General features: G+C 38.9%; 1 protein-coding gene across 6 annotated transcripts in view; it reads right to left on the bottom strand.

Moving 5' to 3' along the window:
• znf618 (zinc finger protein 618) overlaps window positions 1–9,916 on the bottom strand; it is a 34,777-nt gene extending 24,861 nt beyond the window's left edge. For 5 of the 6 annotated variants that reach the window (XM_030084525.1, XM_030084526.1, XM_030084527.1 and 2 more), the window contains exons 1-2: window positions 9,518–9,916; window positions 368–689 (exon numbers count right to left, since the gene is read on the bottom strand). In XM_030084525.1, the coding sequence (XP_029940385.1) occupies window positions 368–662 (295 nt within the window). In that variant the 5' untranslated portion in view covers window positions 663–689; window positions 9,518–9,916. The remainder of the gene's footprint in view (window positions 1–367; window positions 690–9,517) is intronic. The other variant, XM_030084528.1, reaches the window with a different exon arrangement.
• Between the last annotated feature and the right edge of the window lie 3,079 nt (window positions 9,917–12,995).

The following is a 12,995-nucleotide window of genomic DNA, read 5'->3' as shown; positions in this document are numbered from 1 at the left end:
GGAGGTGAAGGAAATTTCATTTGTGCTCACGGGATTGGAAAATTACATTTTTAAAAATTCAACAGCAAGTGCATGGTGTCAATGGTTTTCATAGAGGCCAGTTCTTTTAATGAAAGAAGTTCTTAAAAAAAAAAGAGAGAAAAGAAAAGACCTCCTTGCACTGACATTTGTGAGTTATTTTAACCAGAAAAACTGTTTGCGGCAGGTGACACTGATGTTGAATTTTCTTTTTCTTTTTTTTTTCCGCAAATGTCAATTTTAAAAGCTGTTTTTGAAAGTCAAGGAGGCGAGGTCGGCGTGGAGAGACACCAGACATGATTGCAGTCAGCAAATGCACGTAAACGTCCACATGTACATTCACACACACCTATGCATGAGTCTGTGCTCTTCGTTGGAGGAGGAGTACCAAGGGCAAACATACCCTCGGTCTGGGCTCGACGGGATCCGCCTCCGCCGGCTCCTCCGTCATTCCCTCCAATGACCACGCAGATCTCGGCGGGGTTGGCGTCGCCAACTTTCCCGTTGCTCGTCTCCGAGGTGCCGGGCTCCTTCTTTACGGTGACGGGCGGCGGACTGGTGGCCTTGGCGGGGGCTTCGGCGGCGGCGGCGGCGCTGCCTCCGTCTGCCTCGCTCGCGGGATTGGGTGCCTCTGTTGCACTCATGACTCCACCTCCTCTGAGTCTGCGCTTCTGTGTGACCAACAGAGAGATGAAGGCTTGAGTGCTGTGTCAGAATATACGCTTCCTAATTATTGCATGACTTGCAACCGATATACAGGATTAAAGCTCGGCGCCAGGTTTGCCAGGTCAAACACGAATGTGCTGTTTTCAAACTACCATGGCAACACACTCGACACGAAGAAAAAAAAGAAAAAAAAAAAGGAGAAAAGAAGCTGTGTCTCGATGTCGGCTTTTAAGTACAGCGTTCATGTACAAAGAAGCAGCGGCGGCTCGAATCTGACAAATAAAGACTAAAAAAGACCCAAAACTATGAGGATCATCCTCTTTCTCTGCACACAGGAACGAGCTGTGTGAGCCCAAAATGTATGGGAGATAGCAGAAGTAATATATTTGTGGTTGTGTCATTTTGAGAACAGGAGGGGAAAAAGAAGCAATTTAACTTTAGCTGTGAAGAAAAAGAGTGGCTTAACTGTTCAAAAGTGACCTTTGATGGTATAAATTCCGCAGCTTTGTGGCACCCAAACGCTCTAATTTCAGAAATATCTAAATTACACAACTTGCCACTTCAGCACACAGCTATAAAAGGCATTGTCAAGAGAATGTGCTCAAAATGCAACCAAGCAAAACAGAGTTATGCCAGGATGACTGATATTATGGAAAGAGGGAAAATTGGTCTTCTAATAATAGCGCACCAATACAGCAACAACAAGCCTTTTCATAGTCCAAATACACCTTTCTTTGGATATGACACACGACCAACAAGCCTCGGCGAGCGGGCCCGTGAAGTGGATAATGTTGAGACAAAACATTCAAGGTTTACAACTCAAACAGCTTACCTACACCTGCGATGAAATAAAAAAAAAAGAGAGAAAAAGTCCTGTCACCAGCACCGAGCCGGATGCGCAACACTCAACAGGCCTGAAGGACCTTTTTCAACCTTCGCATAAAAACAAGCTTCAATGCAGCTTTTATGGAGCTTTTCAAAATGTAATATAAAGTTTATGTACAAACCGCACATTTGAAAAAGATGCTCCTATTCAATTCTCCAATGCGATCCTCAGATATTGATATACCTAAATGTTTAATTTGTGTTTTTCTATTTCAAGTTTAGATGTTTTTCCTTCTCTTCTGCCGACTCGACGGATCATAAATACACATCTGAGGTTTGTTTCGGGTAAAACCAAGTTTCTGCGTCTCGTGAACAAAAACCGCAAAATGAAAGGTGATCTGTCACAATTCTATACAAACCACTATGAAAATGTGTTACTGCAGGGATCTTTTAATTCAGACAGACCATAACGAGTTTGGTTAGCATTACACTTAAGTTTTCAGCCAAGTTAGGACTTATTTTAAAAAATACATTAAAAATTTTTAGTCTTTGTTCTTTGGTGTAATGTTTTCTTTTGGAAACCTGAACCTGCACAGCTCGAGTCAAATATCGGCTCCAGAGGGCAAAAAACTAGAAAAGTTGAAATTAGCAAAACTAAATAGAGTCTGAAATTTATACATGCAACCATAAATGAAAACTGGATACCACCAAGCTTCAGGATCAGATTTTTACAAAAAGCTACATTTCAGTTAAACCAAATAACAGCAACACAAATCACATGTTTTCGAATTGTTAGCATTGAAAAAAGATGCATCGATCACATGATTTACAACAGTACTGAGGATCTTTGTAAACTCCAATAGCAAAAGTTTATTTTACACTGAAGAAACTGCCTTAATTTATGATCATTAACCCGCAATAACTGTAAAACAGAAGAAGTTCGGAGCCATCAGGACACTTTGTAAAAGCTTCAAAAGTTATCTGTGGAGACTGCTGGAAGCACGACTTCAAACGCTGCTTCATAACAGGGCGATCAGACGAGAGCCACCCTCCAGTAAAATGGCATTTAAAACCCCACTCGGAGTTTGCCAAATGGCATTTAGAGGAGCGCATGAGAAAAAGTCAACGCCAAGACACTGTGAGTGGCTCTAGGACAAGTTTCAGTGTGTCGCCAAGTGGCCAAGCCAAAGTGCAGATTTAAACCCCGCGTAACATCTGTGCAGAGACTCGGAGATGGCACTTCAGAGACGCTTCCCATCCACTCGAACGGAGCCCGAGAGCATCTGCCAGGAAGCAAGAGATAAACGGTCCAGATCCAGGTGTGTCAAGGTTGGAGTTAAACTCAGCCAACAACCACTCAACAACTGCAACTGGTGCTCCAGTAGCTTGAACAAAGTATTAAAAAAGAGGGAGGATTCTTTAGTAGAATTCAAAATGCACGTGTTCAGGTCATCTAGAAGTTTTCACTGCATTTCTTTAATGTTACCATTATGAGCAGCTACTTTAAAGCTGCTTCTCATGGATGCTTTCCACATTTAAGAAACTGTTTGATTTAATACTGTTACCTGAAAACTGCACTTCTATTGCAAAAAACTTTTAATTAATCCTCTAATCTTCATTTGCAGGAAATACGGATTAAATTCAATCTGTTATACCGCAAAATCCAAAATGAAAACAGACAATAATATTTCTAAATTCACTGTATGTGCTAAGCAAAGAAAATATGTACGTTTTCTAATTCATTAAAATAAATTTGCAGAGCCGATCTTTTTCATCTGAAACTCAAAATGGACTTCTTGAAGAAAAATCTATTAAAATAGACAGACTCCATGGGTGCTGCTTTGGCTTTCTGTGATGTTGTGGCTTTGAAATGGTGAATTTATTGAATCGGAATTAAATAATTCAGTCTAAAGTCATTTATTCAACTCAAGGATATGTGCATAATTAAATCATTTATTCCTCAAGTTTTGCTTATCACATTAAGCTTGTCATAAAGAATGCAGGGGAAACCTGCAATTATTAATCAATAAAAAAACATTCATTGAGAATAAATTCCAGACTTTTTTTAAAAAACTGAAATGAATCTTTTATGCTTTCATTTTAATTAGATTATAAATGTTGGATGTTGTTTGTAGTTTGTGTAGTAATAGTAAAGTGGAAGGAGTGGATGGGCTTCCAGGTAGCTGCTGGGTGGTGTCGATACAGTCATGAGACCATGTTTGAGTTGGTCATGTGTTCCTGCTTCACACTGCAGCAGAGGCCCGTTGCAACAATACAGAGCTCATATTTTTAAAAGCAAAGGGGGAAAAAAAAAAAAAAAAAAGACTATTGAAACATGGCAGAAGCGAAGCCCACTTAACTCCTTGATGGCGTGGGAGCAGTTTGCATGTAACGCTGAAAGTGTCTTCTTATGGGATTTTTTTTTTTTTTTTTCAAAAAAGATTAAAGGGAAAACAATACAAATGTTGCATGCTACAGTACACTATGTAAGTGCAACCTATCTACGCTTTGAACTGGTGAGTTTTGCTCTGTGTATTTGCAAGATTTTGTCATAAAAACTCAGATTAATACTTGGTAGAAGACATCCAAAACATTGATTTTGAGGTTGGAGCTTTAAACATGTCAATTTTTTCTAATCAATTCCTCGTTGCAGCCTGCTCTTTCTTCAGCGGATATAAAAGGTGGGCAGACGGGAGTAGAGCTGCAGCACCGATGTCTCATCAGTATATATTCAGCAAAGACAAAGATGTCAGACTAACCCCAGACTTTAAAACTTTGTTTACCGGAAAATACGGAGAGATTAATCTGCCACGGACAAATCTATCCTCCCATAAATACGTTTTTGGTTCCACTGTGTGCTTGCTTCGCAAATTTAATCAACCTATTCAGGAAGAAAACTCATGAAATAATCTAACAAAACATACCTCATTGTTAAAATTACAAAAACAGTTCCCTAACAATTGGCTTGCGTTCCCTGACAAACAGACCGGAGTCTCTGTAAACTCTGTTCCACATTTAAAAGACATTTCTCTTCTCAGATGGTTTCATTTAAATAATCCTTTGAAGCCCACAGTGGTAAAATTGTCCATTAATGTACGAAAAGCAATGATTAGAGGAACTTCCGCAAAAATTGAAAACATATTTATGCAGCATAAGACTGCTGGGGGTTTTTTTGTTTTGTTTTGTTTTGTTTTGTCTTTTCTGGACCATAAATCATGTCATAACCTCTCGAATTTAATAGTGACTCTCAGAGGGGATGTGGTCCCTGTTAAAAAAAACTACCTGGATCATTTTAAGATTTAGTCTTTTGACTGAGTGTATGCAGAAATGCAGACTTGCGTCAGACATTTTAATGCTGTAGGAGCATGTTTGACATGAAATCTGTACTTTATTGGTGATTTTATTCAAGGTTCTGAATGCAGGACCTTCATTTGCACTCGATGTTTTACTTCTTTTCCCACACTTAGCAGCTAAATCTGTCTTTGTTTACAAAAAGGAAAGAGAAATTCTCTTAATTATGTTTGTTCAGAGCATACTAACAGCAAACAAAAGCTCAGGACTGAGCTGGAAAATCAATGTGGAACAAGTCCTTGCTTCACCTATTTTATGATTTTTTTCTTAATGGATATCGGCTGGTATTGATCGTCTCCTGATTGATTTGAGCTTACCCTACTGTGGGGGAGATGAAGCAATGCATCTCATTTCCGCTTTAAACAAACAAACCAAAAAAAAAAAAAGCATAATTATAACAACTGACCCTTATTTTCTGGAAGTGTTTAAAATATTTATTTTTTTTTGCCATCTGTAATCAAAGTGATGGCAAAGACAAGCCTATCTGAAATAGATCTGTCCCTTAGTCACCCATGTAATATTATCCTTTCTTAATGCATACCCTGAATATAAGGAGAAAAAAAATGCCTGTTGTTATTCACTATTTTCCTCTAATTAAAGTCAAAATGCAAAATTAGCCATCTGGCCATATGCTCCTTTTTTTATAGTCTGAGGCTTCTGATATGCTGTAACCTACAGCATCATGGCAGGACGAAAATCTAAACCAGATGCACATTTGCTTGATGTTCCTTTCAAATAAAGGCACAACCTAAACCAACTAAGATAGCACAAGAGCAGGAAACACGGCTGAATTAAATTATCAAATGCCATTTGGATATCAAGCATGTATAGATGGTATCAGTACAAAGGGGACAGTGAAAATGCAGGGAATATGTGATTTATGTCTATTTATTACAGTAACTTTCTCTTTGCAATTGGGCCCAGCTGGGTTTGAAAATGTCAATCCGTGCATATTAACCACTGTGTTAACCATTATGTCACTGCACTAAATTTATCTAGGGCTGTAAAATAAGGAGGTTAGGCAAACAAGAAGGGAAAAAAAAACATCTCTAGGCCCTACCTCTGTTCAGAATTCAGCTCTTAGTCGAAGTACTTAAAATAATTGCCCTATATTTGGGCAGTCCTGTATCTGCCTCTGCACAATAATGTAGTAAATCAATCAATGTACTTGGTTACTGGGGAGGAAAAAAAAAAAATTCTGTGCTTCAAACCTACGGAGATTTTCTTACTTTGAATTGTGCCTCGCTTTGCCAAAAATCACTGCGCTCTGCAAGTTAAGTAGACTGGAAGAGAGATTCCAAATATAAAATACAAATTTGTTTAAGGCTCATGAAAATGTTTCCACTCTGGAGGGATTAAAAATAGGAATCAGCTAAAATGGGAGATGGAGGAGGGGTAGTGGTGGTGGGGAGGGAAGGGGAAGGGTGGGGGGGTGGGGGGGGGGGGGTCACTTCAATCACTGCTTTGACTGCATGTTTGTATTATCCAGAGCAGAGTCAGTGACGAGGAGCAAGGGTTGACCAAAACCTGTTTCACACTAAATGCTTTGCTTTCCCCGTTTCTTTAATCAAATGCACATTTCCCTGTCCCCTTTAATAAATGTCTACCAAGATGGTGTATGACCAATGATTTCAAAAAGCAATAATGCAGAGAAATGGATGAATCCCCCCCCCTAACTCCACACACACAGACACACACACACACACCTCCCTCTCAGACGCACAGATATATGGGATGCTCTGGAAAAAAGAAACTGTGTCGTCTAGTAAAATTCCATCAGCATACACTCAAAAAACCCCATAAAAACCTTTTCAATCTATATGTTAATGCCACGAATTAAAATTTAATAACAAGAGATATTGAAAAGCAGACTTGAATTATACAAAAATAAATCCTGAAAGATCAGGGCCCTAAAATTAGAAATTCAGAGCTGCATCCGGACTGCTGCTAAACCCTTGTAGGCTGGCAGATTAAATTTTTGATGAAAATCAAAATTACACTGCACACTGACGCAGGCGCAGCAAACCTGGCACTATTGTGATTTATGGATTCATTAAACCCGCGGGAGGTGCACCCCTCCTCTTTTCACTCAAAGAAATGAGATTTGCTTTGCTGAAAATTTGTATTTTCAGAAAAGCTACTCAGGCTCTGCTCTACCTCCAGAAATGGTCAAGTAAAAAAAAAATAAAAAAAAATAAAAGAAGCATCTGTGTATATATCCACCGCACGTAAACAGGCCTAATTTTCATTGCTGCAGCAATTGAACATCCCTATGCATTATTCATGAAACCAATAAGGTTCATTTTTACAAAGGAAGAGGCAGGAAAAATATGTGCAGAATGCACAGAATTTTTTTTTAATGCAGCACTCCCAACCCCTGAAAAGCCATTCCCCGGAGACTAATTTAACTGAAGCCATTTTCAGACATTTTCAACATGCCACTAAGAAAATAAGAGAACATAAGGTGTTCACTGTGTTTACAAGGGATGTATGTTTTTCCAGGCTGATTCAAAACTGAATCTGGAATGATGCATTAGCATTAAAAAAAGAAGAAGAAGAGGAAGAAGAAGGAAACGGCCCAACATCAAAGGCAAAAAACTGAAAAACACAAGGCTTAACCTTTAAACAAAAAGTGAAACCTTGTACAAAGTTTATAACAATTAGAGGAGCGGCTATGCTTTAAAGCCTGTAACCCGCAGGCTGTGATATGATCCCTTCGCCATCTTGTGTTTATCTGAGCCTGGAGGGACAAGTTTCACCTCTCCATCCAAACTATTCACCCCAAATACGCTCAGTGAAACAAAGCTTTTGTTGATTAAAGTACAGACAGAGCAGCATTCCTCTTACCTTACTCAAAATGAGAACTTTGAATACAAGCCCCATTAACCAAATCAGGTGCCTTTGTCTCCCCCCCAAAACACTGCAGCACTATTCCTGAGAGCTTTATAACTTATTACTTGGTCCTTCAGGTATTCTGCATATAAACATTCCCATCACTCACAGACTGATCCAACCCTATTAAACTCATGACACTGGTTGCCTCTCTTCAATTCTGTACTTCAACTGAAACTCCTGCATTTTGATTAGACTTTTTAAGCAAAGGTCAGAATTTACACCCAGATTTTTGCATACCAGCCATACAATTTCCACCAGCTCTCTGATTTGAATGAACACAGATTTGAAGGTCAGCATTAAAATTACCCACAGCAAAATGGCCTCTGCAGTTTCCCTTACATTAAAATAAAAGCAAGCCATGCAAGATGGGAAACTGTTTGGCGTCTGCAGGATTAATATAAACAGTAGAGGCACTGGTTGTGATTGTTTTTCCTGCCCTCAAATTATGCTGACATAGTCTTTTTTTCTCTCTTCCAGTGCTGTTCAGCTCACTTTGGATAGTTTTTTTTTTCCACTTACACATTTCCAATCTCCAGAAATAAAAGTTGAAAATGATTTTTTTTTCATTTACTAAGTAATAACTTAGAGCTGAGCACACAAACATTCATGCAAAAACAAACTGAGAGGAAAGAGCAAGGGTGCAGCTGATGCATGTGTGTGTTTAAAAGACAGAGGATGGGCTTTTTTTTTTTCAAGCGTTTATCCCTGAGACATTACAAGGTTTGACAAATAACAAATTGCCCTTTAAAAAAAACTTAACCCTTTACCTACAAAAGCAGATTAAATGAGCATCAAGTTTTGTAATACTACAGATTAAAAAGACTGTCTGTCCAGCCTGACACAACATATATTAACATAGATTTGAAGTAAAGCCATCACAAGTGAAACATCTGCAGTCAGACTTCCATTGAAAATCATCTCAAACGCATTCAAAGACACCAGTTCATTCAAATTCAGAGGGAAAACAATCATCCAGGCACATTTCCATTTGCTCACATTCATTTCTGCAGCATGTAACGCATCACCACAAAAACTACCACACAATCCAAATTACTAGTCTCCCAACTAGTCTCGTTACAATTTATAATTTCTCTCCAAAAATAAAGACCGCCTACAGGTGGCGCCAGCGGGCAGCCCGATTTAAAATCCTCTATCTCCTCCAAAAATAAAAAAAGTCCGATTGAAATTTGACATGACGACACTTTGATGGGCTTTCTGCTGTACCTGCGAGCAGCTGCCAGCCGGAAAGTGCGAGCAGAAAGTGGGCTTGGTGTGGAGCCAAGAGCCGCTGAAGCAACTCCGGAGCGGTGTGCTCAAATTTGCAGGAAAAATTCACAAAAACATGGCTGCAGGAGGTTTTTGTGTTTCAGATTGTTCCTCCCCTCATCGTCCTTCATGTTGCCACTATATCGCCCGGTCCCCTTTACTCCCGCAGAATATATATGTATCTATACATCTTTTATACCTGCTGTGGCGTATATGAGGAGGAACTGAGAGCACCGACGACCAGGCAGCAGTTTCACAGAAACTTCATTATAAAATTTAGTCACCCCCCCAAAAAAAGGAAAAAAAAAAAAAAAAAACATCAACAGATTAGGTCCATTTCAGATGGCTGCACCTGGTTTAGTGGCAGGCAAGAAAAAGGGACTCCCCCCGGTGTCGTTTCTACCCTGGAGGGGGGCTGAGAAACTTAACATCCGCTAGTGAAATTTCGCAAATTTAAGATTTCTAAATGAGAAAAAAAAGCAAGGGTTTGACATACCTCCAAAAACGATGCAGCTCATGCGAAACAGGCTACCGCTCCTGAAATCTTCCCTCCCCGACCAGAGGTGACTGCACAACTGCTTCCTCCAAAAAAAAAAAAAAAAAAAAAAAAAAAAAATTGTGAATTAGTTATGAGAAATTCCAAATGATACCAAAAAAAAAAAAAAATCAGCACGGAGGTTTTATCCCCTCACACCGCGGCTCGCGTCGTTACATCTTAAAAAAGCGTAATGGCGTAATAATAAGTCGAGGCTCGAGCCGCTCCATGCAGCCGCTCCGTGGACGCCTCGCGCACCGGGCTCGTGTTGCGGTTCCTCCGGTGGAAATTTTCCTCCGCCATATACAAGGGCAGATTCCGAAATTACAGCGGCCTGTGTGTGTGTGTGTGTGTGTGTGTGTGTGTGTGTGTGTGTGTGTGTGTGTGTGTGTGTGTGTGTGTGTGTTCGCGCGCGCGCGCGTCAACCCGCATGAAAAAAAGGGAAAAAAAAGTCTAGGAAGAAGGCAGGAAAAAAATGCGTCGGCCAACCGCGAAGTTACACTGAGTTTCTGTACGCAGAGAAACGCCTTCTCGTCTCAGTCCAAACATTATTACAACTGGTCTGTTTCTGCGACTGTTTTCTTTCACTCATTAATTGTTTTGTTTGCTCAGGCATCATTATATCTGTTATCATGATGTTATGATCACCCCCCCCCCCTTCTGTGAGATCACAACTTCTCTATCTTCATCAGATAAATGTACTGCCTCTCAGATGTTTATCTCGGCTCATCTCCTTTCGAAAAATGCAAAGCTAAAGTGCTGTTTTCACAACAAAAGAACAACTTTTTTACAATAATAAGTGTGGTTATGTTTACATGATTGCCACAGCAGTTGTTATAGTTTGATAATCAGTTGTATGGGGCAAGGTTTTGGTTGGCCAATACATTTTTTCTAAACCTTGCTCTGAGAATTAGCACTCTTTTTTTAAAAAAAAATTTAAACAGTTCCGTTTTTTCTCTTTTCCACCTCCAAAAATATGTCACATTGTCTAAAGAGCCTATCTGTGCTGATAAATAACGATAATCTGTATTTCTGTTGTAATATGCATGAACAAAAGTGCTGTCACAGTGAGATAGAGGTGTTTACACAAAAGATTAAAGCAAAAAAAAACTAACTAAAAAGCATAGAGAAAATGCTTCATTTTTTTTAACCTTGCTGATAAGCAACAATAAAGTAGAAGCAGATTAGTAACATAAATACTAATAACTGTTACAATAAAGAGTTATCGGTAACCTTAGCATGTTAAATGCAGGTGTTTATCTGTTTCTTGAGAAAAATCAGAATCAGTCTTTAATGATGGCTGTCAAAAGAAATGCCAAGAACACACGCAGAAGGTGTGTTTTGTGTGTTCTAGCTATTGATTGAAAAGATTTAAAAACCAAAGCTCTGAGTGGTCATCCAACAATTATATGCTTTGTAATAATTTATTGTTGTATATTAGAAAAATTACATATCTAAAAGCATCTAATCGTAAATGATTAGCTGTATTTTGTTTGAATTTTTGAAAACAACCAAATTCTGAAATATTGTCCTTTTGTTTTTTTCTTCTACTCTTTTTTAGGAATTGTTTACAACAATACTTAAAAAAAATGTAAATATGACATGTACCCAATTAGAGTGACTGTTATTTATAACGCTGAAGTTTATCTCAGTAATCTTCAGTGCATTACTGAAGTGACAATTATAAAAGATTGCAAAGGAATCAGATTTGTCAATGTCACACATCTTCCATGTTTTCATGACTAACTATATGTTGTTTTCAAGTGTTTTTGATTCTACGGGGGAAAAATAAAATAGAAGTGTAGCAATCAGTGATGTTATAATGACCAATCATGTAATACCAGCCAACATTGGAATAATTTGCAGCAAATAAATGTAAAAAAAAATAATAATCATGTGATAACTTGCCAATAGAGTAATGAAATATGAGCCAATGCAGCAATAACATTATGCCAATGGTTTATTAAATTATTGCTTTATTGGATGGTTGTTCTATTTTGAAGTAAGACTAAAAAGATCCCTTGAAAATGCCAAAACCGCTGCCAATAATGTAATAGTGCAGTTTACTTATCAAAAATGGAATTGTGAATGGCATATTTGCATAATCATTCTAGCAGCTTAAAGACCCCCACCACACACACACACACACACACACACACACACACACACACACACACACACACAAACCATTATATTACAATGAAGGCAAGTCATTACATTGTTAGCTTTATTACACCTGAAATTGTTGAAGTTATTTAATTAATTATTGGCAGGTAATCCTTCATTGGTACAAAATGATTATACCTTCCAACAAACACAACATCCAGTGTGAAGTTAACTTTGAGAGAATTAAAAGATTGCAGATACATTCAGACACACTTTTGCAGGGTTAAAATGTAACACTGGCCAGTGTTGATCTTTGAGCGTCAGTGAAAACCAAGAAACTTCAGCATTATTTCAACAGTCAACACACATGATCCGAGTTATTTGTGTTACACCCTTTAAGTGTTACTTTGCTAAAGTCAGTATTGTGTGTTGCTGTTGATTGCCTGACACTCACACTGTGTAAAGTACTATTATTTGGTGTTAGTGTTACTGATTAACACTTGAGAAAGTTTTTTTTTCACACTCCTTGAGAGTTATATTAACACTGTATGGAGTTCATTTGACACTTAAATTTAACACCACTAATTTGTCTACATGCATCCACTCTTTAACACTCTCTGAGTTAATTTAAAGCTGCTGTGCAGCTGCATATGCAGGGGCTTCTTCTACTTTGTTTTCATGACTGATGCTTCCTCATGGTTCCTGTGTCCTTATCTCACCTGTCTTTCTGCTATGGTTTTTGGTTTCAGTCATCGTAAATGTCAAAGTTCATGTTCCCTGTCTGTGTTCAGGTCAGAGTGTTTTTGTTCTGTTCGTCTGTCCTCTCTGTGTTCCCTCACCTCCCCTCATTAACCCTGATTGCTGCCTCCCACTTGCTGTGCCGCACTATCCCTATGTGTTTTGGTGTCCGTCGTCTTTCCTGTTCAGCTTGCCTGTTCCTCGTCTCCTTTGTCCCTCGTCTCTGGATGCTTGTCAGTGTTTCACCTTGGGTTTTCGTATCACCTGGGTGTTTGTTTCCTCATGTCAGGATTTTTTTGTTTTTGGACTAACATCATCATTAAAGCTCACCTCTCGCTCTTGTTTCCCATGTAGATGTCAGGCAAATAATACAAACATCACAACAGCGAATCCTTCCAACTGGTGTCTAAACCATGAGAAAGACACAGGGCAACTACATGGGAACTTTCAAGCTCGGTGCAAGTGGAGTTCTTCACCAGACACTTCTTTACAGCAGTGTAGCAAGACTGAAGATACACAAGGGAGACAAAGTATTTTATAATAACAGCCTGATCAGAACTGAAACAGTTTTAGACCTAACTCTGCACACCAGTGA

The sequence above is a fragment of the Salarias fasciatus genome, assembly GCF_902148845.1.
Source record: "Salarias fasciatus chromosome 7 unlocalized genomic scaffold, fSalaFa1.1 super_scaffold_4, whole genome shotgun sequence".
Classification (NCBI taxonomy): Eukaryota; Metazoa; Chordata; class Actinopteri; order Blenniiformes; family Blenniidae; genus Salarias; species Salarias fasciatus.
The sequence above is the reverse complement of the archived record's forward strand: the minus strand, read 5'-3'. Positions and strand labels throughout refer to the sequence as shown.